The sequence below is a fragment of the Macadamia integrifolia genome, chromosome 11, assembly GCF_013358625.1.
Source record: "Macadamia integrifolia cultivar HAES 741 chromosome 11, SCU_Mint_v3, whole genome shotgun sequence".
Lineage (NCBI taxonomy): Eukaryota > Viridiplantae > Streptophyta > Magnoliopsida > Proteales > Proteaceae > Macadamia > Macadamia integrifolia.
In genome coordinates, this window is record NC_056567.1 from 20,880,042 (window position 1) to 20,908,009 (window position 27,968).

At 39.0% G+C, this 27,968-nt stretch overlaps 1 protein-coding gene across 1 annotated transcript; it reads left to right on the forward strand.

Moving 5' to 3' along the window:
• The first annotated feature begins 584 nt into the window (after nt 1-584).
• On the forward strand, nt 585-26,942 carry LOC122092976 (myosin-13-like). Its single transcript, XM_042663262.1, has 9 exons — nt 585-605; nt 9,514-9,699; nt 17,422-17,511; nt 17,576-17,710; nt 21,567-21,689; nt 23,642-23,727; nt 23,795-24,407; nt 24,541-24,618; nt 25,261-26,942. Exons 1-9 carry the CDS (start codon nt 585-587, stop codon nt 26,296-26,298), a joined length of 2,370 nt encoding a protein of 789 aa, XP_042519196.1. The 3' UTR covers nt 26,299-26,942.
• The last annotated feature ends 1,026 nt before the right edge of the window (nt 26,943-27,968 follow it).

Here is a 27,968-nt window from a genome sequence, read left to right on the forward strand (position 1 = left end):
TCTGTTCAAGTTTGCATATACGTTTTAGCCATGCTGAGAATGGGGACATATTTTACCTCATCATTCCCAAAGCTAGATACTCTTTCTTCTCATGTGATATGGTCAGGTAACAACCCAATCCATTGAAGTACTGGTTGCGTTTAGTCATATGGATGCTTTGAAGGCTCTCTTACCACATGTGGCTCTATTTTTTATCTTTGACATCCATATTCATATTGAACCATCATTAGCTCTCTCTCTCTTAGTGGCAAAACTACCTGGAAATTAATCTGACTGAATTGTGTACTTCAAAGCATGAGTATTTCTTGTCTAGGAAGCCCAGATTGAGCTCCCCCAGCCTAAGCCCAACATGAGCTGAGGGCCCAGGCCAAGTTGAGCTTCCACATCCCAAGCCCAAGCCCAAGACCAAGACCAACCATAATACTTCAATCCTGTTTATAGTTGGTTTGAGTTGGGTTTGGACGGGTTTCTTCTCCGGTTAATTCGTTCTCAGCTTGCTTGCTACTTAGTGGAAGTACTAGACTTAAATCTAACACCACTTATTTACCACTGGTCTCAGGTATTGACACTGGCCATACATGTTAATGGTGATGATCACAGTTGAGGTAAAGCGTCCATGGAGAGATCTCAAATTGATAAACACAAAACCAGGAGCTTTTATCAGACACTAGATCGATCCAGGAGCCAACTGCGAATTTTACATGAAATAAACAGAGGAAAAAAAATTTAACAAATCTAAAAATCTCAATACTCGCGGATTCATTTTCAACATAACTGAAAATTACAAAATTTAGTAACTATAATCTACAATAATGGGCTCCAGGTGCATTTCTAGCTACAAAATGAGAATGATTTCTGAATCGTCCTCGAGAACAAGTTGGATGATGAACAAGAAGAACAAGAAGAAACCTTGATAGAGGACGATTGAATCTCACCAACACCAGTCTCTCTCTCCTCTTCGGCAATTGTATCTAACAATTTAAATACTTGCCGTCTCATTATTGATATGAATTGGGGCGGAGCAACCTCGGTGAAGAAACTTGAGATTCTTGAATTCGCCATTTTCTTTCTTTATTAAGCTTTGAAGGAGAGATTAACTGAGAACCAAGAAGGCCTAGGTGAAGAGGATAAGAAGGACTAGAAAGAGAAGGGGGAAGCCTTGGGATGTAAAGGGCACTCCTTTCACTTTTAATTTAGAAAGGGAAGCCCTGGGATGTAGGGGGCACTCTTTTCGCTTTTAATTTATAAGGGTTGGATTGAGTTGGGTTGGGTGGAAAAAGCGTTTTGGGTATCTATTTCATAACCTTTAAACGTCCTTTACTGTGGCCGTCATCTTACTTTAAAAATTAATGGCAGTGAGGGTTTGCCCTACCTGCGAGGGAAGCAAAAAAGCAAGAGAGTGACGTGTTGCATATAGCAGCTATACACGTGGCTGCTCCTCTTCATGATATACTCGCTAGTTGGGTTACACTTTATATATAGACTATAGTATATACTATTTCACGGCCTGTGGGGATTCCTCTATTTTTCTATACGGTGTGGTAGGTTGTTTATTGAACATCCAACAGCCCAACAATTCCACCTGGACAGCAGTGATGTGACTTTTCCGTGCAGATCTGATCCTGATATGTCCACCTGGAAAGAATTATTCATTATTGAATTTAATTTGATTAAACATTTAAGAGAGAGGTATATACACATCACCGCCCAACCGTGTGCGATAAGCTAGCGAGCCGCATAAATGGGGTATGAGATGAGAACGTCATACAGGAGGCGTAGGAGAGTCATTTTGAAAGAATAGGAGAGAGAAAGACACACTGAGCATTAGCCTGCAGTATACCAGCAATGTGCTTAGTTAGTCCAATATATACAAACATAATCTTATCCCAATTAAATGAGGTCGTTACATGGATTTGATATAAGAAAAAAGAAAATCAAGAAGCACACTAAAAGAAAAAAAAACATCATAGGGAAAAGGGAAAAATAAGTGAAAAGGGATTAAGAGAAGTAGATAAGACAGAAATCAAAGATGCATCATAGGGACCTCCCTTACACGGGGTCTGTTACCCAAATCCTTGTCCTCCACAAAACTCTATCCATAGTCATACTAAAATCGAGCCCCACCATATGCATCTCTCTTCTCACCATTTCATTAATAGTTATTTTAGGTCTACCCCTACCTCTTTTGACTCCCTCTAATGAATTTGTTCACTCTTCCTTACTGGGGCATCTATAGGTCTCCGTTGCACATAGTAGAAGGTTACAAAGGGGTCACAAAGGAGTTCTCCTAGATTAGGTTCTCGTAGAATCCTAATCACATAGACGGAATCTATACAAGAAAAAACCTTATGATGTATTGTGTGGATTAGACTGTACGAGAACTTAATCCAAACTCGTTCTCCTTGGTGGGTGTTATTCCAAGTACCTCTTAGAAAAGCCTTAGGATGCATTTGGCGGTCATTCAATTCTAAAAACGACATTTCGTGTCAAAAATAGAATTTTTCAGTTTCCTTGTCATAATATCATTTTAAAACAAAAAAAAAATGGTGTTTGTGAACCTATTTCAGGAACGTTACCCTAGTTGTTCTTTTTTTGATTTGGAACGAAACCAAAATGACAGAACAAAGTTTCGTCGTCCCATCATTTTGTGTTTTTAGAGTTTTTTTTCCTCTTTTCGTTAGAAAAGAGAGAGAGATAGAAAAACACCAAGTTGACACCAAACAATTTTTTCTGAATTACTACCTGATGCAGCAAAAATTGACCGAAGGATCTTCCCTGCAGTTCCTGGTGCTCCAACCGACCTGCACAGAAGAGATGACAGGGGAGATCCGGGCTGACCCGACAGGGGACTCTCCGATGCCTAAGTCAGATCTTTCCACAGCAGATACTCAAGAGAGCTTTTTCAGTAAGAGAAGTGAGTGATCAATCCCCCATGATGGAGGCTTACCTTAGTATTTATAGGCTGCTGATGGAGGGCAAGTGGGAGACGATTGTGAAAAGTCCTATTTAGGCATGGAGTCCTTGAGGGGAGTGGCTCTGTGATTTTGGAAATATTCCGGGTCTTGGGGGTATATTTCAGGGGAATATTCCCCTCCTATCTCAGAAAGTCCAACCGTGTGAGGGATAGACGTCTATGGTGACGTGTAGTGGATAGAGTCTTGTCCTTCTGAATAGGGATTAAGTCCCTTGAATGTAGGGGTGGACGAAAGCACGTCTCTGGAAACCTTGTTGTTGACGTCGAGCCGAGGTGGTAGCACGAACCAATGGAGGCCGAGGTGGTAGCACGGCCCGATGGGGGCTGAGGTGGCAGCACGGCCCGATGGGGGCCCAGGTGGCAACACGGCCCGATGGAGGCCAAGGAGGCAGCAGGGCCTGATGGAGGCCGAGGAGGCAACACGGCCTGATGGAGGCCGAGGTGGCAGCACGGCCTGATGGAGGCCGAGGTAGTGGGTCAGTCTTGTTCAGGCTTGCATACACGCTTCAGCCATGCAGAGGAAGGGGACATATGTTGCCTCATCACTACCAAACACAGCCTTACTATTCAATCTTAGCGAATTTCTCTTTCTATCTCTCCCTATTTTCCCTCCCCACTAAAGAGGCCGGGTATCATACCTTGAGGTTGGGTTGTGATGTCATTTTTTTTTCCCTCTCCCTTCCTTGAGTGGCTTGATATATTCTGATATATTCTCTTTGAGATTCGTTATAATTATTTAACCCCACCCCAAAAAAAAAAAAGAAAGAAAAAAATATATCTTTTGGCAGCAAATTACACGGTCTTTCTGCTACGATGCATTGATCATAAAACTATTGGCAACAAATCCACTATTTGTCTGCTACAATACACTGACCGTAAATTCTTCTGCAACAAAACTTGTAGAAGGTTTCTATTGGGATTGCGAGTGTGCCAGAGTCGTCCAAACTCAAGAGAATGTTTCTGACTTCTAATAAGGAGATGTGAGCACTCCTCTTGCCTCGATCGCTCCAAGGACTTTTAATGTTCTTGCAGATACATGATGCAAAAATTGAAAAAAATGAAGACAAATGATAGTAACTCAAAAACAAGGAAAAATGTAATCTTGTGTCTGTTGATATTGAATATACCAAAAATACGATCTATTGTCTCTATTGATGTTGAACATACCAAAAACAAGATTTGTTGTCTCTATTGATGTTAAACATACTAAAAACTTGATTTATATCTCTATTGATGTTAAACATACAAGAAACTAGGGGTGTCAATTCGTGGCCCGACCTGACTAAACCGACCAGGACCGACCGTTTATAGATCGGCCCGGCCTGGACCGTTTATTAAACGTGTCGGGCTTGAGCCCGGCCCGTTTATAAATGGTCGGTCTCGGTTTTGCTACTTGGGCCGTCAGGCGCCCGACCAAGACTGACTAAATAACGCCTGACCGAGACGTGCCTATTGTGCACCGACTTGGCCCGACCCTTTAATGATTGTAGAATACCTATTTTACCCCCCAAATTAAAGAATAAGAAGTAAAAAGTAAAGACATGTTCACATTTTAAATAATGGTTATATTTGGTATCATTTATTGACTTATTTTCATTTTTTTGGGCTTGCATGAGTGGGCCGGAATATAAGAGCACATTTTAAAGAGGGCCCGCTTAAAAACAGGTTAAAGCCCGTTTAACATTAAACACGTCTGTAGCCCGATTAAGGCCCGACTAAAGCCCGATTAAGGTAGCCCGATTATAGCCCGAGACCGACCGACCGAATATAAAGTGTACCATTCCCTCAATAACTAAGCCCGATTAGTTAAATGGGCGGACACGGTGTTGCCTTTGAAAGTCTTCAAGCCCGATTAAGCCCGACCGAAATCAGACCGGCCCGACCGGTTGACACCCCTACCAGAGACGTGATCATTACACTAAGAAATGAGGCACATAACTTGAAGGAAGTATATGACTTCAAAAGAAAATACTAGTCTAAAAGAAGAAATTAAAACGGAATGAAAGATAAACTTGATGTATGAGTTTGTTTGATTTGTTGATGATGTTCTCTTTTTTCCACCATAGTCTCTTTTATAGTTTTATTTGAAAGATCCTGCTCTTTTGGTAGTTTTGTAACTGCAGGATCCATGTATCATGTTCTTAGTAGGGTAGTTAATTGGTTGTAACTGCCTTAATCATTTAAGCCACGTCTTTGTAACTTCCCTGGAACTGAACAAATTTTTCTACGAATTATGTTGATTGACAATCGGTCAAGCTGACCAAAAATTCAGAATCGATTAGCTGATCGTAAAAAGTCAAAATCGATCAGCTGATCATAAAAAGCCACAATCAGTCATCTAACCGTATTCGATCAATGTGCTCGATCAACCTGATGATTATTCAACTCATTAATACAAGGTCGTCAATTTTTTGTCAACTTGATTACCAGTCAGCTCCTTAACACAATTGGTTAATAAATTGACATCGATTATCTTGTAGGCCAAATTTGCTAAAATCGGGTATCAACAATATCTTTCTTGTCTAATGTGAATCCAGATTAGCTCCCTCTGAGGAGAAATGAGGGGTGGGGCTCTTCTATTGTAGAATAGAGGTGATAGCTCAGATCGAACGCCTTGAAGCACCTTAAGGCACATGCTTGTATATTGGGTTTCATGACAAAAAAATTTGAAGCATTGGATCTGAGCTATCGCCTCCATTCCATAGTAAAAGAGTCCAATCAAAAGAAAAAAATATATCCTCTCCCGCAAGACCCAATCACCTAAAAGGCATCCAAAATAAAATCAAAAGAATTAATGCATCATTGACTCATGATTGATACTTAGGTACCATTTGATAACGTTTTTACTGTTTTTGTGTCTAGAAACAGCAGAAATGGCTTTTCACGATTCTGGAAATAAAAACGGATTTTTCAGTATTTGATAAACATGTTTCTCGAAACGTATTTTACAGACATAATACCACTAAAAAATCCAATAGTATCATCGGATACCCAAAAGGGAGAGAGGGTTTGGTTGCTTTTTTTAAGGTTTAAATAGTTGAGAGATTTACCAGGCACAAAACCTTTTTTTTTTTCTCTCAAATTTGTTTCTAGAAACGACGAAACAAGTCGAACTTATTCCGTCAAAGTCGTTTCTAGAATTGTAAATAGGTATAAATTTTGATTTATGTTTTTAGAGGCGATTGAAACGGAACAACTTTATCAAACGTTTTTTAGGTTATTTTTCCTTTTTTGAGAATAAAGAAACGTAGAAATAAGAAAAACGAAACGTTATCAAATGATACCTTAGGATAAGATTTCATAAATATGGAGATCACCGCATAGAAAGAAGATCCGGACTGATGCATGAATCCATTACAGCGGGACCACAGAGAATGACTGGAGTCTTCGCGGATGGATAAAAAAGGTCGGCATTGTGGTTGAGCTGTCCTTCGCATAAGAAAATTTGAACACAGCAAGGAAAAGCTCTTCGATTGGATCAAGTTGGGCGACCAGCCTCCTTGGGAGAAGAGAAAAAGGCCTTTTGTCTACGTGTGAAAAAAGCTGTGGAAAGAAAACAAAAACCAGAACCAGCCAAATAGGTACTTTTGTGGACGCTGGGCTTTTGGGCCGTTTTGTTTCGTTTTCATGGACACTGAAGTCAACTGTTTGGCTAGCCACCGAACGACAAACAATTCTATTCGAGATCTCGTGAAATATGTCATCTAGTGATGATCTTATCCATTCCAACCTATGGTTGCTTACTTATCCACGACAACTAGGGCGGCGTTTGGATAATATCATGGGATCTCAGAACTCTTTTTGAGAAACAAAAAGTAACCTGCCTGATCGTTTGCATGGTTTCAAAAATGGGATCGACCTCAGCAAAATCACCTGAATTGGACTGGATTGGAATCGATCTAACCAATCAAATATCGATCCATTGGTACGACCCAAAGCTAAGAAGATAATTAAATTCAATTTAAGAAAAAAAAAATACGAGTAATACCTTAGTCACCCAGTTCTATGCCTAGATATAGGGATATACAAAATTACTACCCCAACTTATGTGAAATAAAAGATAATTTATTTATGTTGATGCTCTTGTACGCACTCTCATTAGCCCCTATATTGATGTAGAGATCACGTGATTTGGCAATGATCTCTTACCCAATTTTTTATTATGTTTGTTACAAAATATAAAATATAGAAATTTACCATAGGGAATGCTATGTATTTTTTTGTTTTAATATGTAGATCCCCAGCAACAGTTGAAATCGTGATCTTTCAATTGTGAGGTATTGGTCTTGTGAGCTACCCGCTTACGGTGGTGAATTAATGTCTCTGGCCCTATAATCAATTTCATAGCTACAACCCATTGATTGCTTAGCAAGGAAGGGTATTTTAGTTTAGGGTGAGGGTTCCCATAGATGTCCATATCTAAAACCCTTTAGAATCTTCCATTGGGGGAGGGGACTAATTTAGACATTTTCACTATACTAAATGAACAATGAAATGTGAGGGGTATGCAAAAGTGATCTACTTATCGGCATTTTGGGAATCTTTTCTCCCTTCAGTTTAAGTAAAGAAGAACTTTAGCCATTTTCTGCCAAAGTTTTTTAGGACTAGGGAGTATATCTAGACTTGCGTCCTGTTTTGCTACACACAATAGTGACACAGAAACCTTGAGCTTTCGGGTATTTAGAAAATGTTTTGGATTCTCCAAATGTCAAATTCCAGACGTAGAACCACATATATACCTTCCCATAGAGACATATTTCAGCCATTAATTTCCTTCTAGAGAAGTTTCTTTTCTCATTAATTAGATTTTTTAAATCTTATCTTCCACTTGGCCAAAACTTGACATAAGAACAGGGATCTTTGAGACCATTTATCATAAAATTCAGTTATGCCCAATTTACTACGTGAAAAATATTTGTACCAATCTTGGAAAAAATCTACTTTCCTACTTGACTAGAAAAGCTTCATCGAGCTCAACACCTTTTCTCTTGAGCAGTATATTAGGCTATGTTTGGTTGCAAAAGATATTTAAGGGGAAATGAACTATAATTTTCATACTTGAAATGAAACTTTTATGATATTACTCCATGTGATCTCATGTGACTTTATAGACTATTTAATTTTTATAACCATATTTACGAATAACACATTTTACATATTACAACCAAGGGTCTTGGATGTAAAGTAGAGTGATTTTTTTTTTTTTGAAATTTAATAACCAAAAATGTAATGATTTGAAGTTAATGATATCTACACATGGGGTAATAATCATAACCATATCTTTTAAGGTATGAAAATTTCACTTCCTTTCCTTTTAATTTCCCTTTCAACCAAACGGAACCATAGTAATTTACCCGGAAAAAAAAAATGATTGAATGAGATAAAGAATTTATGTTTTGGGTGCAATTTGTATCAACACAAGTGATCTCCTATTAACGGCTGGCTATTCATGAAGATGAATGTAGGGGAAGTGTGCTTCTCAAACACATCACTCTAAGCTAAGCTAAGGGCAAATAGAACCCAAATGGAACCGCTTAAAGTGGAATCATTAAATAATTTACAATGTCACCCTTGGAGACTGTCAATATTATAAGGACATCCCCTGTCTTTCACCAAATTAGACTTTGACCCTGCCATTAGTTGTTGTTAAGTGAAAAGCTAAATGATTATTATACCCCTATTGACTAAAACTCGAGTTTTTACCCAAGTCCTCTCCACCCCTACCTCTACTCTTTGGTCTGCAGCTTCTTCACGCTATTAACAAATCCATCAACGAGGGGTGTTTCTTAGCCAAAATCTGGCGACCACAGCAAGGGTGTGGGCTGACGGGAATCAGCCTTCCGTCCATTTTAGAAACCCCAAGAAATCAGTTGTGTGATAGGGAAATAGCATTTCAGTAGGGGTGTCAACGGTCTGGGTTGGTGCGGTTTCGGTCCGGTTCCACCGGTTTCGGTGTGAGTTTGGAAGTGACCGAAACCGACCCATTAAGGATTTATCGGTTTCGGTCCGGTGTCAGATTCGGTGCGGTTTGGGTTCGGGTTGGTACCGGTTTGGATTTATTAGGTTCATTTCGGTTTGGATCGGTTTTTAAACCGGTATGGAGCCATTAGGAAACAACCAAATGATGAATTGTTGAACTTCGGTTTCTTAAATCGATTTGTAACCGGGTTGGTTTTGGTTTTTGGTCTAGTTTGGATTCGATTTTCCATACAAATGTATACAAAACTATGCAAATTTTGATTTTTTTAATGAATTTTGGAGTGTTTCGGTTTCTTACCGGTTTGGTTTCGGTTTCGGTCCGGGTTTTGAGCCGGTTTCGGGTTCATCCAGTTTTTGGTGCAGTTCGGTTTGGTTTTGGGGTTGCAATACTCGAAACCGAACCGAACCAATAAGGCTTCGGTTCGGTCCGGTCCGGGTTGTTATCGGTTCGGTCCGGCCGGTTTTACCGGTTCGGTTTAGGAATTGACACCCCTAATGTGTATATATATATATTATTTTCCTTGTATATCAAATTCTGAATCCATTCGTTCTGTATGCAGTTGGACAAATTACGCCCAGAATTTAGATCTGGCCTGGATGCATTAACAAAGTTTGTCTTCGAGAGAACCAGGCCTAAGCAAGTGGGAGCTACAATTATGACAGGCCCTGTTCTGGCTGGTGTAACACAATCCTTCCTAGATGCCATTAATAATGGAGCGGTGCCTACAATTTCTTCCTCATGGCAGGTCTGTTATGAGTCTGGCGCTCTCCTATAAGTTCTTTCCACTTTTTTTTCCCTCCTCTCTCTCTCTCTCTCTTATGCTGATTGGTTTCATATTTTATTTTGCAATTTATTGTGTTGAAAACATGCATTCTTCAGTGACCCACTTCTGATGGGGAATCTAAATCATGCAAGGACAGGATTTAGAAAATCCAGCAGAAAACCAGAATTTCTGTGTAAGTGTTTAGATATCAAATTGAAGAGAAAATATCAGCAAATCAACAATTCAAATGAGATTTTGACTGATAAACTGTTCTGTAAAACCAGGTAATCCTACGACTGGATTGGGAGATATGAGGATTTTCCACTTGTAGTAGGATGTAGGAAACTGAAATTCTCAACAAAACTCAGAATTTGATAGTAGGAAGTTTGAATGGTTCAAACCAACATCTGTATTGATCTGATTTACAGACTCAACAAACAGTGTGTTGAAAATTCTTATTTGAAGTAGAAATTTAAAATCGATGGAAATTGTAAAAGCAGTTTCTGAAATCAGGATTTAAGAATACTAAACAGAATTGAAACTGTAGATTATCAGCAAGAGAAGGCTAGCATATCATTGATTAATCATAAGAAAAAAAAAAGTAAACTAAAAGCATGTTGATGCAATCGGGAATTGTGTACTGAAAGAGGGAAATTCTTAGTTAATATGAGGAAGAAAGAGTGGATAAATAGAAACCAAATATATAGGGAAGGGTTTTTATGTAAAAATAGCAAATGAGGGCTTAATCGTTAATATCAAAACATCCTATCTTCCTCCTCATAATGAAGTGCTCAAACCAACGGAAGAAGAAAGATGCTTTCGAGTGAAATGTCTCTCATTCTCACATGACCAATGTTTAACATGAAAATTGAGGTGACGGACGACATCACTCAGCCCTGCTGAATTCAACAAGTATCATCCCCGAAACAATAAAATCTAAATACAAGGAAGCAGTGGCAATTCTGTAAATAATCTGAAGTTTTCAAAGTAGGGTGACAATTTTGTAATTAAACAGAATCTAAAATGATAGCTGGGTAATCAAATAGGGTAAGGGATGAAAGGGGATTATAAATAAAAGGCAAGGGTGAACTTCGAAGTAAAATAACTAAGGGACAAAAGTTAAGTTAGAAACAAAAGGTATGGGGTAACTTTGGAAATAAAATATGAGGGTTAACGAAACCTCAACAAGAGGTTGTCGTCAATCTTTGAAGGAGACCCACGACAACCAGACTGAACAATCCTCTCTTGCGTAAATGATATCTTCCCTTAGCTTAGAATGATTTGAAGATTCAGGTGGGAGGTCCAAACTCAAAACTTTATCGACTCTAGATCGTACGTACCTGGAACAAGAAGTTAGGAGGCTCATCGGAGGAGAGATGCTGCAGAGCTTGGCAGAGGATTGTAGAACCAGCAACAGCCGCTGGTTCAATCTCACAACAGTGAAAGGGTTTGGGTGTGAAATCCCAAGGTTGAGGTCGATTAATTCCAGGGTACACACATCCAAAGTATTAGAGAGGAATATGAAGGGAAGCTGAGAGAGATTGATCTCACAGCCCTTAGGTTTCGGTAGTAGCAGAGTTTTGTTTGAACAAGGAACAACAGGGAGGAAGCACTAGGGAAGAAGAAAGGGCATAGGGAAGTATTCCATACCTTAGATAGGGAAAAGAGAGGGAGGGAGCCGGAGGAAGGGCGTTGTAGGTACAATGGACCTTCACCTTCCTCACGATTCACCGTCCTGAAAAGTATCGGATCACTATTGTGTGGACACACGCTAGGGCTGGACCCTGTAATAAGATAGGTACCCCATAATCCTCAAAGATGCCATGAGGGGAAATACACAATGTGAATAAAATGGAGTCACCACCTAGACAGGATCTATGACCCATGTCTCCCCTTCGTTGGGGGAGACAAATGACTCAATGGATAAGATTGATTTGCACCATTGTTGTCAAGGCGTCGCCTAGGCATCTAGGTGGTTTGCCTAGGGCCTAGGCGACAGTCGCCTTGTGTTTTGGCACTTATTTATGCCAAATATCATTTAAGTAATTTATAAATAAACACATACCCCCTATTTGAATCCAATAAATATAATTAAAAATCAAATTCCAAAAGGATAAAAGGTCAACCCTCTAGTCCTTGAACAAAAACTGGATTTTGGTTATGGGGGCGATTTTCAACTTTTTAAATGCTGGGGTTTTTCTCAATTATGAAATTTTTATAAATCCTATCAAGTTAAAACATTTCTAAAAAATTAAAAGTTTGGTAAAATAATCTTTTGTCTTAATATCCATAAAATCATTTTCATTCAGGTGATTTTAACAGCATTCACACACTTTAAAATAAGTTTGACTGGAGTATAATTTTGTCAGTACAACTCAGATTTAAGTAATCCTAGACTTGTTGGAAAGCTAGTTTTATGTTATACCTAATACAGAAAATCTCATGTAAAAATAAAATCATTTAACTAGTCAAATTTATTATAGAACCAGAGCATTTCTCTAAATTTTGATTTTTTTTTATGACTTGATGCGACTTAGTGTTGATTTTTTATGATTTGATGTGGCTAAATGTTGATTTTTACTGACTTGATATTCATTTTTTATGATACAAGTATATGTAGCTTACTAAATAATGTTAGAAAATAGGGGAAAAAAAATAACACTTGGTCATCTTGTTCGCCTTAGGGTAGGCGCCTTCTTGCCTAAGCGCTTAGACAACCCTCCAATACCTTGGTTCGCCTTGGTGCCTTGACAATTATTATTTGTACAAAGATTTTAGGCAAGTGTCAAGTAATAGACTGGGAAGGTGTTAGGCGCGCAGTTTGTTCGGCCACATGGTCGGTCCCCTTCTATTTGACCATTGTTTGTTTATACTCTACTAACTACTCTTAAATCTAGGTCACTAAAGCCTGGAATTAGGTATCTTAGTAATGACATGTGTACAATCCTAAACCAAGTAATGTAGGAGTAGAGTACAAGAAAGTAACCCCCGCAGTTTATAACCCCAAAAAAGACAAATAGAACCAGAAAACAAAGAAATAAGACCTTCAAATAAACCCCCAAGGATACAATACCAATATAGGAGCAAATCTAAGCCAAAACGCAACCTAATAGGAGAGAGAGAGAGACCTGTTATAGAGCTGGAGAGAGAGAGAGGTGCGGCCACGTCTGTAGGGCTCCAATTGAGCTGCAAATTTGGTCGATTGTAGGGCCTAGGGAGGGTACAAAAACCCCCAAATATGAAGAGCTTTTGACGGATGGTTTGAGAGTTATGCGCTTTATTGATTTTAGACCCAGGAGGGAGAATGAGAAGGATTTCGCAGGAACAGAGATATTGCATAGATCTAACCAGGGAGGGAGAGAAATCGCATAAAGAAGGGGGGGGGAGGGGAAGAATCACTCACAGCGGTAAGGCTCTCAAACACTAACTCAATTCATCATTCTTCAAATATGAAATTATGAGTACATAGGCTTCTCTATTTAAAGAGGGCAGAATAACAATCCTATCATAACTAGGAGCTAGTTTCCAAATAGGATTAGACACTCCTAGCAGGACTTGGACTCATAATAGGACTAGGACTCATAATAGGACTAGGACTATAACTCCAACATGGAGTAGGTAGGTAACTAATCTAAACTGACTAATAACTGAAATAACAAAGGAAATAAACTCAAAATAGGACTTTAACTAAACTAATGGATTAAATCCCGTTTTCCTACTTTCTACCCATATTTTAGGCCCATTAAAGTGGCCCATTACAAAGAAAACCCAAAGGATCAAATAACCAACACACATAACCCAACCCAAGGCTTATTTGCAATAAAATAGGCCCATTAAATGACTTGTTTGCATCACCAAGTGTCTAAGTTATGCTAGTCAGGTTATGATGCAAAAAGTAAATGATTTAAAACTTGAAGGTTATGAATGATTTTGATGCATACATTATGAATCTTTAATTAGACTAATTAGAATTAATTAAACCTAACCAAGGTGATTGATTACGGATTATGAAGCTCTAAATTAGACTAATTGATTAAAAATTTTTAAATTAGGTAAGGCTTAACTAATTAGGAAAGGAATGGATTAGACTAACCTAAATAATGGGTTGAATATATTATTAAGCCCTAATTGCACTAATTAGTGATCGAATTTAATTAGCCAAGGCTAAATTAACTAAGGAAGAATTAGATTGCACTAACTACTTTAAGTGGATGATTTTTTAAAGCCTAAATGATCTAGTTTAAATGGATTAAAGAACTGCTGGCTGGTTTGGGAGATCTGGATTCTGATCTCCGTGGCTGTACTTGAATTGATCTCTAGGCTGAACTTCAAGTCTTCAAATAACTCTCAAACACTCTCTCACAAAGGCTAAAACAGAAAATATGAAAGAAGAAAAGAGACATCGATGGAGAATTGAGAAGGGGTTTTGGGGAGAGGTGGGGGGGGGGGGAGGAAGGTTAGGTTTTGGTTATCTCACACCTCAAGTTTAGGCATCTCACCTAGGGCCTCTCACCCAACTGCATCCCGCAGAAAAATAGCATAAGCCATCTCAAAATAAACTTCATTTAATCTGCTCAAATTGATTACAAATGTCTCTTTAAATAGGCTAGGCACAACCTTAAAATTAGAAACAAAACTAAGAAAAAAAAAGAAAAAAACGAAAGAAACTAACATAAAGTGAAACTAGCTAAATTCTCCTAAATAAGCTCCTTGTTAACCAAGCAAATCTGAAAATAGAAACTAACTAATAGCCCAAACTAATTACTTGTCTAACAAAAGACTCTAAAGTCCAAACACTGAAAAAGGTAACAAATCCATGAAGATATGGGCTGGTTACTGTTCATGTGAACAATAACTCATGAACAATAGCTTTCCTTTTTTTCTTCCTCCAGCTGTATCTTCATAATAATAAAAGGAAACAGTCCAAAACTGAAATTGGTACGAAGGACTTTGAATCTTCTAGAGTCCCAAAATAGGCACTAAAATGCTGCAATAATGTGGAGCTTCTATGTTGGTTTGATGGCTGCAAACGTGGATCAGCATAGGACAAAATTGGGGGCTAGCAAGGCTGGCTCGATGGGGCTAAACCAGGTCTAGACTTGGGGCACAACTGAACCATGGTTTGGTCAGTTCGAGTCCTCCTTTTGACAGCCCTATCTACATCACAACAAGTTAGAAGGCTCATCGAGCTGCTGCAGAGCCTGGTGGAGGATTGTAGAACCAGCAACAGCCGCTGGTTCGATCACACAATAGGAAAAGGGTTTGGGTCTGAAGTCCTCAGGTTGAGGTTGATTAATTCTATGGTAGACACGTCCAAAGTATTATAGAGTAATATGAAGGGAAGATGAGGGAGATTGATGAACTCTATCACAGCCCTTAGGCCTTAGGTTTTGGTAGTAGCAGAATTACAGTAGAACAGGGAACAATAGGGAGGGAGAACCAGGGAAAGAAGAAATCGATCAGGGAAGGATTCTGTACCTTAGAGAGGGAAAAGAGGGAGAGAGAGAAGAGAAAGTATTGGGCTGTAAAGTACCCTAAGAGTGGGGTTGCCTATAAACTTATGCCCAAAATTTCAGGGTAAACTGATTGAACATCAAGAAGATCGAAATCAAAGTATTGGGCTGTAAAGAACTGTCTAATCGAGTAGGAACAACAATATCAGTATAGAAAAAGAAAAACGGGAAGATGAAAGACGAATCGTACCTGAGATGAGGAAGAAGAGAGGTGAAAGGAAAAATAGAAGGAAGGAATGGCCAACGAACATGGCCGCAGCTTCACTGCTTTATGGTAGCCCAATGTCATCTTCTCATCCAATTCTAATCTTCGTTCAATGGATAAATGTGTATAAATAAGCAAAAGCTCTGAATTAAAAGGACTTGTTTGATTATGCTCAAATTCTGTCCAGCCACGATAATTAGTGCTAACCCAGAATTAGGAGCATCTAGTGGGAGATCAGATTGCGACAGGATTGTAGGGAATAATGACAAACCAGAGTTGGGATAAATTTTAATAACTTAAAGAGGGCTTTTTTGATTATGCTCAAATTCTGGTCGAAGGAGTCTTATGGACTGCGGATTAGTCCTATGAAGTGTCACTGGAATCTGAGGGTTAGATTCTCAGTTATGGAGCTTTTTCTGATGCAGATCTGATGCAAATCTATTGATGGATCTGCAAGTGATAAAATCACTCAAAGATCAGAGATAGAAGAGGGTTAGATTTGGATCAAACCTGATGTCAAATCAAACTGTCATATTTAAGAGATTAAATACCAGATTTCAGAAATTTTGAAAATTAATAAGTCTGAAACTAAAATTCCAAAATTTTGAAATTTTTGGGAGAAGTTGGAATGAGAGAGAAAAGTAATTAAATGTAGAAGGAAAGAGCTAATTTAGGAGAAGATACAGAGTAACCTGGTTTCAGTGTAGAAGATGCAAATCTGATGGTGAAGAATGATCAGATCTGATCCTAAGTCTGACCAGATTTCATGAGAAATATTATCAAATTGGATATGAGTCGATAGTTGAAAGAGGGAGGAAACAAAGGAATATCGATTGGATTGAGAAGAAAGAGCAGGGAGAATCTACTATTATAATATCTACATTTCTAAGGACTCTTAGATATCTAAAGGATCTCCTGAACTAACTCAAAAACACAACTTAGGAATAAATATAATATAAATACCTATCCAACTATCACTAATATGCGGGATCCACTAATAAAACTAATTTTCCCGGATTCGGTATTTATATTTCAACCCATTACAACAATATTTATATTTCAACATATTATAACAATAAAACCTGAAAACCGAGTCCCAATCCAAACCGATATTAATACCTGGCCCAAATTTAAACCTGGTTTGCATTAATCCTGGCCCAAATTTAAACCAGGTTTGTATTAATCCTACTTGGGGTCAACAACTGCAGAATCAATGGACGGAATTGGGGTTCAAACCAGTGGTCAACTGAGGCTCTAACTGTTGCATACCTGTAATGGAAAGTAGCAACAAAACTACCAGGACGGTTTCAGAAAATTAGAAGATTTAACGAATTCTAGTTACAACAGGATTTCTAGTATTAATTGGGGAGTTCAAAATTTGAAACCATCACCAGATTCAAAACTAATAGCAGAACAGAGGGCTGAAATCAGAATTATGAGGTCAATTTTAAAACAAGAGATTTGTTGAAATCCAAGTTGAAGTAGGCAATAAGAATTCAATGGGAAAGATAGGATTTTTAAAACAGTTTCTAAAATCATGATTTAATAGGAATGAACAGAACTGAAATTGGAACTAAAATAAAAAAGAAATAAAAGAAAAGATATGATAAAGAATTACCACCTGATCTGCAGGGTTGGAATCACCCCCAGAACCCTAACCTTGGAATCACCGCTATTCTTGTTAGTTTACCTCAAGTTTAATCAAGTACGTGACAGTATGAATTAAGCATGGGGATAGTCCAAAGCTGAGAAAGACAGAATAACTAGGCCATGCTGGTCTGTTGCAACTGGATTAAGTATTTATATTTAATTATTTTATCAGTATTGTTTTGTCACCAAGCGTTTGCCATCGTTTTGACTAGAAAGCATGGATTAAGTGGATTTTTTGGGTTTCTTTTTATTTTATATCCTTTTTGAAATTTAAAAGAATGTCCGTCCATGTGCATATTTGCACAGGAAGTGTTTTGAGTAGCTCTTCCTTTGCAGAGTGTTGAAGAAGCAGAATGTCGTAGAGCATTTGATTCAGCTACTGAGGTTTATATGTCTGCTTTTGACCGCTCAAGGCCTCCCGAGGAAGTAAGTATAACTTTTGTACAACTTATTTGTGATGATTATTCTGTCCTAAATTTAGTCATTATAGGTTGCTTTAAGGGAAGCGCAAGAGGAAGCTGTTCAAAAAGCACTTGCTTCATTTAACGCTAGTGCTGTTGGATCTGGTTCAGCAAGACAAAAGTATGAGAAGCTTCTTCAGAACTTCTTCAGAAAGGCTTTTGAGGTGATTATTTATTTTTCCTTTTAATATTATATTGAAATGTGAAGTATTTCTAGATTTGCTTACACATCCATTGAGTTGTGGTATGTGGACTCATATATTCTCTGTGTTGAGATTCCCTTCTTTTAATTCTTGCTTCATAATATTGGAAGTAGGTTGTGGAAAGGCAATTCATTCTACATAGGGATTTTTTTAGCCCCCAGATCTTCATCCATCTTTCTTTGGTGGAGGAGGTTTGAGACAATATCTATTGCCTCTTTGGTGTTCCTTAGGATTCCCCCAAACATATCAGATTCAATTGATGATTCTACTTTCTTGCTCTTGGTAAGAGTTTGAAACCCTGGAGATTCTTAAATCTTGTAGGATTATGGCTTTCTGGGAAAAGTCTTGGTTCTCATAAACTTCGGAGTGGGAAATTGGATGATGATAATGCATATATTGGGGGCATTTAATTGGATTAAGGTAGGAGCTGTCGCTTGTGCGATGGTAGAAAACTTGGCCTTCCAGCATGAAGATTTAGGTTCAAGTCTTGAGAGTTGTCACTGTGTGCAAAAATGCCTAAGGTTAGGACCCCTATCCGCTCCTCACTGGACGTTCTGAAAGAGGGACTTACATTGGGTTGTGGTCCTTTATTTGATTGGATTGAGGTGATTATATCTAGCTCTTTCTCCCCATGGTGTTGTATTGTTTTAGTCTTCCTATTAGCAATGCCCTTAAAATAAATCTTGATGGTAACTTTTTTTTTCTCTCTGGTCTGGCTTGCTTGTAAGGTGCATTTTGGGACTATTAGGAAGTGGTGACGCACGACCCAGTCTGTCTAGCCCTATTGAAACCTTTCTGAACTGGCCAGAATCCGGACCAGTAATCAACTTTATAGAGTCTGGCCTGCTAGGCTGATTATTACATGGGCTGGGGCTGGGCCTGGGCATGGGTCCAGGGCATGCAGGCTTGTAGACTTCACCTCAGCTTCACCCTGAGCACCATTCCAAGTCCTTGCCCCAGCCCAAATTGCCTGATTGCCCAGCGGCCAGCCCACAACAGGCATGCAGACTTCTGATGCAGGTTGATTGATGGAAGGGTAGGAGAGAGATTGACCTGTTAAAGAAGAAGAGAAAGAAAGAGCCAAAGAGGGGAAACAACAATCTCAACTCCAAATAAGCCTAAATCTAATCAATTCCATTCAATCGAATCGTGGAAGCTATTACAACTTTCAATTGCTTCATAACGCTGAAAACAGAAATAAAAAGGAATACAAGAAGGACTCCTAAATCTCCCCATCGATTGGGATGAGGTGGTATTCATAAATTGACTCGATCAATAAAGAAACTAACTCAAATAGGCTGGGATAGCTAATATTGTGTGGCTAACGTGGAGTTACCTCACTAGGAAAAAAATTAATTCTAAATTAGGTCTGGATTTAAATATTATTTTCTCAGCCTATCTAAACAACTTAACAGAATTAAAATAAAATAATTTCTAAAAAACTAGCCATGATTGCTGGAGATGAGATTCTAGAAAATCTGGAGATTCTGGAGCCTCATGGTGTTGAAGAAGCTTCCTAACTGGCCCCTACGATTTGGATAAGCTTGAGTGAACCAGAATTTGAACCATGGTTCTGATTTGGACAAAGAACTGAACCAAACTGATCCAAACCAAAACTGCAAGGGTTGTTGTGATCATGCTCTTGCACTATTCCCACTTGTTTGAAAATACTCGCCCTTGAGTTTTTTAGAGTGGGAGAAATAGGAGATTGTGAAGAGTCTCTCTTACTCCACACCATTATTACAAACTGGGAACAGAAGTTGAAGCTTTGGTGGTGCGCCCTTGTCTTGAAATATGTAGGGAATAACAAACTAAATAGGTAGGTCATCCTTTGTTGCAGTAGAATCTTTTGTCGCTTCACCCACAACGTTATGTTCTTTGTAAGGGAATTGAACAGTTAGGTCTGTATCAATGTCATGAACAATAATCACCCTACCTTCTTCTGCCATTACTTGCTGTTCTACATCAATAGTATGATAACAATTTTTTCCTTTTGTGGTAATTCTTTCAACTTTTCCGCCCACCTTTCAATGACTTGCATAAGTTTGTCAAAAGGAGTTTCTAATTTATGATCGGATCTGAGCAGTGATTGGCTCTTAAATCCCTTAAGTTGTCGTCGAATCTCTTCAAGATTCGCTTCAATCTTTTGCTTGCAAGACTTGAAGTTGTTGGCAAACAACAAACAAGAAATTAGGATCAATGGTATCCATGGTAGTTTTGGCTTTGTTACCAAGTTGATGTAGGTCGATTGATGGAGGGTAGAGGGAGGGAGAGAGAGAGATCGAATTGCTAGAGAGGAAGAGAGAGAGAGAAAACCCAAGTTGTTAGGGGTGGGGGAGGAGAGAGAAGAAACAACAATCTCAACTCAAAACAAACTAAATCTAATCAGTTCCATCCAATCAAATCCTGGGTGATGCTTTCAGGAATCAGGACTTTGCGTTGCTTTATATTTTTGAAATTAGTTAAAAAAGGAATAAACTCCTGAACCTCCCCAACGATTGTGATGATGTGCATTCCTAAATCGACTCAATCAATAAAGAAACTATCCAATTAGGCAAGGATACCTCCTCTTGTGTGGTTAAGATGGACTTTGCTCACTAACTAGGAAACTGAAATAGATTAGGAAACTAAGTCTAAATCAGGTCTGGATTTCACTTACTTTCCCAGCCTATCTACACAACTAAACAGAATTAAAATAAAGTAAGGGAAAAAGAATGGTACCTGGTCCCGCCCCCCTATGCCCAGACACAGGGCTGCATGAAAAGACAGCCCTGCCCTCCATGGTTGATGCCTCCATGCACTTTTTCATTGGTCCGGGTGCTGGAACAGTAGCCACACGACCAACTAGCTATCTCTCTCCCATAAAGTAATTAAACTCCTTAAAACTAGCCTGATTGCCCAGTTAACACATTTTGTTCTCATTGAAAAAATGGGCTATTATATAATAAAGTTGAGAAAATATGCCGGGTCATTTGAGAAACCAGTTATAAATGGGCTGGCTTCTGCCATGCCTGCCTCTAGCCCATGTATAGATCTGAGGCTGGTTTTGGCTGGGTGTAGAACCCAAGACAGCCTACTACTCTGGCTCAATGCACTTGATTGCCAGCCCTGTTAAATATCATAATAGTTTATTTGACCCCGTTGGAGTTGCAGATAAAAACCAGAATCAGGGGAGTTGATGTCAGTTATCTTGGTTTTTGGACAACTTAATCATTGCCAGGATGTTGCTTGGATCTAGAAGGGTATTTCGTATTTGATATTGGTTATTGATTTTGTAGCTTCATGACCTTTGGAGGTTCTTGCATTTCCTTGCGGCTGTTAATTTGATATATGCCTAGAGGAATAGTTCATGCTGTTGCTAGCCCACATCTACCAACTGATGTTATTGGATCTTTTTCCTGGTGATTAGCTTTTGTATTGTTACACTGATGTGTTCTCTTTGTTTCATGTCCTCGACATAAGCAGTTCCTTACACAGTTTATGTCTCGTTCCATGCTCCACTTTGTGGGTGCTGGTATTGTCAGTAGCATTTGTCTCCCACACCCCCCCCCCCCAAAAAAAGAAAAAAGAAAAAAAAAAGAATTGCTGACAGCATTATGATTTTTGGATATTTAAAAGAGAAGATTTTCTGTTGTGAATTCGACATGAACAGATACTTTAATTGGATAGTACTTGGTAATTAGAGTATCATTTCAATTGGATTTCAATATCTCATTTACCTTCTTACACCTGTATTGCTAATTTTTATTCATACTTGTGCCTATAAACAAGATATGGAACTGCTGGTGCTGATTATTTGGATTGGTCACTTAACCAGGAATACAAAAGGAGTGCATTTATGGAGGCTGATTTAAAATGTTCAGAAACCATACAGAACATGGAAAAGAAATTACGAGCGGCTTGCCATATTCCTGATGCAAAAATTGATCAGATAATCAAGGTAAGTTCTTTCATTTGGATTTTCCTTTGTGTGCATTGATATCCTTAATGTCCGTAATATTTGGCTTTCTACCTCCTGATACTTCGGCGTTTGGGATGCTTTAAAATTTTTTTTTTCCCATTTAAGATGAGGCTTTGCAATTGGAGAGATCAGAGGTGTAGTTTGATGCATTTTTGGTCCACCTACATAGTTGCTAATCTAAATCATTATTAGAGTAAGTAACAACAACAACAACAATCTCAGCCTTATCCCAACTTAATGGGGTCAGCTACCTGGATCCATACAAAACAAAATAGGAAAAATGTCCAAACAAAAGAGATGCAAAGATGAGAGATGAGAGAAGAAAAATGAGAGTAAGAGGAAAGAGGCAGAGCACTACAAATCAGGAGAATCATAGCTATATGGAGTTGGCTACATGGATCCTTGTCCTCCAAAGGCTCTATCCAAGGTCATACTTAGGACAAAGACCGAGACTATGCATGCCATTCCTCACCACTTCGTCTTATGGTCATTTTAGGCTTGCCTCTAGCTCTTTTAGCTCCAACCTGAATCAGATCACTCCTTACTGGGGTGTCCTCAGGCCTCCTTTGATCATGACCATACCACCTCAAATGACATTATTAGAATAAAAGTGCTTTATAAATTTTCTTTATAAAGTGTTTTGTTTTGTAGAAATATGATAAAATATTGATTAGAATTTGAGTGTGATGATAGAAACCAGAATAATTTGTTCAATATTCCAATTTTATGTAGATATTGTAGGATGTTCAAAACTAAGGGTGTCAATCTGTTGGTTCAGTCTGGTTTTGGTTACGCTGAATCGGTTTAGGTTTGTTATTGTGCCAACCCAAAGCCAAGCCGTTAAGGAAGTTTCGTAATCAGATGATTATTGGGTTCTGTCGAGTCCGATATTCGTTTTACATGTATACATAAGGAAATCAATGGTAAAATCCGGGTTTTTTGGATTTTTGGTTTCTTATCAAGGTTCTAAAACTTGGGAACGGTCAAGGCCGATATCAGTCCGTTACCGATCGGGATCGGACCATATCGGAGAGATCTACCCCCTTTTTATTATTTTTTAAATCAGTTTTTATTACGATTTTACTGTTGGACCATACATGTGTATCGGGGTTGGAAAGGTCAGGATCGGGGATTGGTCAATGACGATACCATTCCAATCCAGCTGATACTGATCGATTTGATCCGAGATTTAGAATTATGTTTCTTATCGGGTTACTATCAGTCCTGTCTCATTTATCTGGTTTGGTCCATTTTTGGTATTGGTCTGTGCATTCAGTCAGTCTGGTTTGGTTTCTAAGGGTTTCATTAAACCCCAACATGAAGCCAAAACAAAAATGGTTTGGTTCGGTCTGGGCTGAACCTGTCAGTCCAAGTGGTTTGGGCTTAGATTTTGGCACCCTTATTCAAAACAGTATGGATATTATTTTGAATAATGTCCTGTTTGTTTGCCTGTTAGTGGTATTGCTGCCCCAAACTTCTTTGCCTTATCATTTTTGTTTGTATTCATTAATGGGAAGATGTAGTAAAATGGCCCTTGTACTAAGCTTGGCACAACAGCCCACTCAAACTTTGTTCACAAGTAGTTGCCACCTTCTCCTATTCGCCTATAAAATATCAGTTCAATTTTAATTTATATAAAGAAGTGAGCTAAAAAGGTATTTCAAAGGTTAGAGAAAAGAGCCAAGTAGATTGACCATTGAATAAATGGGAATAGTACGATTTGAAGTGGGCCCACATGATTGGGTTTTGACAACTAAACTTGACATATGGCTAGTATACGATGGACCTTATCTATCCATATGGTTGTGGGCTGCTGTATCATCTGCCAGTTCGCTCAAATTGGGTGGGCTGCTATGCCATAGATGTCAGCCACTTTTTGCCGTCATTAATTCATTATCAATAGATCTGTTTATTGATTGGTATCCCTGCAGTTTCTTGATGACCTGCAATCTGAATATGGAAAGGCATCTCATGGCCCCAGAAAGTGGCAGAAGCTGGCAAACTTCTTACAGCAGAGGTTTGTCTCAACCTTTTGCCCCCTTGCTTTACACCATATATTTTGTCTAATGATATTTACTTTCCAGTTTGGAAGGTCCCATACATGACCTTGTGAAGAAGCAGTTGAACCAAATTGGATCGGAGAAGAGTGCTCTCACATTGAAATGCCACTCAATTGAAGACAAGTTGGGGTTGCTTAACAAGCAACTAGAAGCAAGTGAGAAGCACAAAGCTGAGTATCTGAGGCGTTATGAAGATGCCATCAATGATAAGAAGAAGCTTGCTGATGAATATATGAGTCGCATTACAAATTTACAGAGCAAGTGTAGCTCACTGGAGGAGAGGTGTTCGAGTTTATCAAAAACGCTGGATTCTGCCAACCTGGAATCCTTGGAATGGAAAAGAAAATATGATCAGATATTTGCAAAGCAAAAAGCTGAGGAAGACCAAGCCAATTCAGAAATATCTATTCTTAGGTCCAGGACCAGTGCTGCTGAAGCGAGACTTGCTGCTGCTCGTGAACATGCTCAGTCTGCTCAGGAGGAGGCAGAGGAGTGGAAACGGAAGTTTGACATTGCTGTTAGAGAGACCAAGGCTGCACTGGAGAAAGCCGCGGCAGTGCAGGAACGAACAAATAGGCAGACACAACAAAGGGAGGATGCTCTGAGGGAAGAATTCTCAGCCACATTGGCTGAAAAGGTGAAGCATTACCCACCCTCCCTCATTCTGTGTGTGTGGCTTGGTTGCTCTCTTGTTCCTTCATGCTCCTGTCTTGTCCTTTTCAATTCTTGAAGTTTAAAAATATTGACGATGGTATCATTCTTGATTACAGGAAGAGGAGATTAATGACAAGATAGCGAAGATTGAATATTCTGAGCAGCGGTTGACTACATTGAGTTTAGAGTTGAAGGTTTGCTTTTTTAAGGCATTGTGTTACCTGGTTGGCAGCTATACTGACAATGAATGGCAGCTACACTGACAATGGATGATCTTGTGCACATCAATGACAGTAGGATAGTTTGCAATGATAATGTAGATGTACTATATGAGTGTTCTGCCTTATGAATTTATCTACATGTATCCACATATAGCTCCTGAAATTGGTTCAATCTGTATTGATCCCAGTTCATATCTGGATATCCACTTTCAGATATGGGCCTCGATCGGCATGGCACCAAATCAAACTAATGATTGGACTAGACCATATCTGGAGATGCTTCATAGTCATTCTGAGCATTTTTATTAGGCTCCAACCTTTCTAGGACCTGGCTGTGGATCTGATGTGAACAAGTCTCAAGCCACCTGGAAACAAATCTGTTTCTCAGATTTGGAAAAGGGAAATTGATGTAGGTCTGAGTGGATGTGACTTTCTTGAGAATTTGGACCATGTTCCATCAATCTGTTGCCCTGTATAAATGACTGGTCTGGTCAGATCCTTTACAAGTAATGTCCTTTATGATGAAACAGACGATCTCTCTCTCTCTTATAATTTTGTGCTTGTATGCTTGCTTGTGCACTTAATAATGATACTGATGTGTTGGTCTATGCACAGGCTGCAGAGTCAAAACTGAAGAGCTATGACTTGGAAACATCAGCGTTTAAACTTCAAATCAAAGAGTTGGGTGAGAAGCTAGATACCGTGAATGCTACTGCTCAATCATACGAGAGAGAAGTCAGGATACTGGAACAAGAAAAGAACCATCTAGAGCAAAAGTATTCGTCTGAGTTGAAAAGGTTTGAAGAAGTCCAGGAAAGGTGCAAATTTGCTGAAAAGGAGGCTAAGAGAGCAACTGAACTGGCTGATAAAGCGCGAGCAGAAGCGGTCATTGCTCAAAAGGAAAAGAGTGAATCTCAGAAGTTAGCAATGGAACAACTGGCCCAAATTGAAAGGGTTCAAAGGCACATTGAGAGCCTGGAAAGACAGAAAGCTCACCTGGTGGATGAAGTAGATAAGTTCCGTGTCTCTGAGATGGATGCCCTGTCAAAGGTTGCTCTATTGGAGGCCAGGGTTGAAGAGAGGGAGAAGGAAATTGAGTCGCTTTTGCAATCAAACAATGAGCAGAGGGCGAGTACCGTTCAAGTTCTTGAAAACCTTCTGGAGAATGAACGAGCAGCAAGAGCAGAGGCAAGCCGAAGGGCTGAAGCCCTATCAGTGCAGCTACAATCTACCCAGGGTAAATTAGATCTTCTCCAGCAGGAGTTGACTTCAGTTCGTTTGAATGAAACAGCATTGGATAGTAAGCTCAAGACTACTCATGGGAAGCGTCTGAGGGTTGAAGACTGTGATGTTGCAGTTGAATCTGTCCGAGATATGGAAGTTGACAACATAATCAGGGGAAGGAAAAGGTCCAAGAGCACAACCAGCCCTTTGAAGGTGACACAATCAGAAGATGGGGGTTCAGTATTTAAGGTTGACGAGGATAACAATCACAGCCAGCGAAATGAGTCGGAGGATTATACCAAGTTCACTGTGCTGAAACTGAAGCAAGAGCTCACAAAACATGGTTTTGGGGGAGAGCTGCTACAGTTAAAGAATCCCAACAAGAAGGACATACTTGCTTTATATGAAAAACATGTCCTACAGAAGTAGTACCTGACTCTAGTGTAGACTTGTATAGGGCAATGCTGTAATCCTTCACTGATATATCAACTCAATACTTGGGAGTGGTAGAGGTTTTGTCAAGTGGGGATCATTTTAGAAAGTATCCCAACTTAGCCAGGTGCAGGTTTAAGGAGAAACTTTTAGTGTACTGTGGAGCTTACTTGTTCAGAAGAATTTGCTTCATTATTTATTCTTCATTTGTGTGGTCACTGGGTCTGGGCTGAGTGGAGTGTTTGTGTGCATTGCTTGGTTGGCATCTTCCAGAATGGTTCATTTGAGAAGGAATGATCCGTAAAGCTGGAACAGGATAAGTTAACTTTCATCAGCATGCCGTGGTTGTGTCCTACTGGCATGGCAGATGGATAGATGCATGATTCTGAGTCTTCATTCATCAGCTTGTCATGACAGAAGGAAGTCCCTATGAAGTCTATGTAGAAGAAGCACAAGCAATTTGTGGTGGATCTTATTTTGCTACTTGCTTAGGTTAGCATGATGATAGACTGCCTCTGTTTTTTCTTTTTTGGGTAGAACCATGAGAATAGTGACTGAGTTTGTGTTTGTAGAACTAATAGGAAAAGAATGTGAAACTAGAAAGTAACATCCAAAAGTGTATTTTAGCTTTTTTTTTTTTTTTCAACTGTTACTTTTTTTGTTTGTCTAATATTTTGCTTTTTAAACATACCCTTTTTTGAGGTAGTGGGTATTTTTTTTTTTTTTTGATGAACCAGATAATTAATATTAAAAAAGATAAAAGATTACATATTAAAACATGAGGCAGAGAAGGAGGTAACCTTCTGTTCCTAGCACTATGAGCCATAGCTAGGAAACAAGATAAAAGAGGATTAGAGTCCACACATTTATATACATAGGTCTGAGAACCATATTTGGTAGAGTTCTAAGAAGACATGAAAAGTCAGCAGTGGCCAAGATACGTTGGAAGGTTGTGGAATATATTGAAGTAACTCCATGCAAGAGAACCATACTTCATCGATAGTCCACCTTTTAGATGTTGCTAACCTTAGTCCCTTCAAAATGCAACAAGCTTCAGTCACCATTATGGATGTAGTATTAGAGGTTCCATATTGTAATACTGGAAATTCCCCTTGTAATAAGATACCTAAAGCCCATCCTGAAGATTTGTCAAAACATTAGTAACTCCCGCACAAACTAAAATGCTACTGTTCAAAAAAGGGGGAGCATAGCAAGTTAGGAGGTCTGCAGGATCATCTGCAAGCAAAGACACAGAATCAGAAATATTAGTAAAAGAACATAGATGTAAACAGGAAATCCAACGAAGAATATCGCGCATGATGCTGTCCGGATTTGGACAGGAATTTTGATTGGAGACTCTGTTTCTGTGCATCCAAATGAAATACAGTGTTATAGCCAAGACGCTAAAACACCAAGTCCGATCCATATTAAAAGAGACGCATTGATGAAGAGATACTTGATTACTTCCGAAAAACTATTCAGCCCAAGAGATGTTGGTCTGAACCCAAGAGGGCCATTGGCCCAAATTCTGTGAACAAAATCACAGAAAAGGAAAAGGTGAGAAACAGATTAAATATGTGAGCCACAGAATAAGCGAGTTGTGTCAATATGGATCCACTTGCCTCATAATTCCCTTACCGGAAGACCGTTTACCATCAATCTCCAAA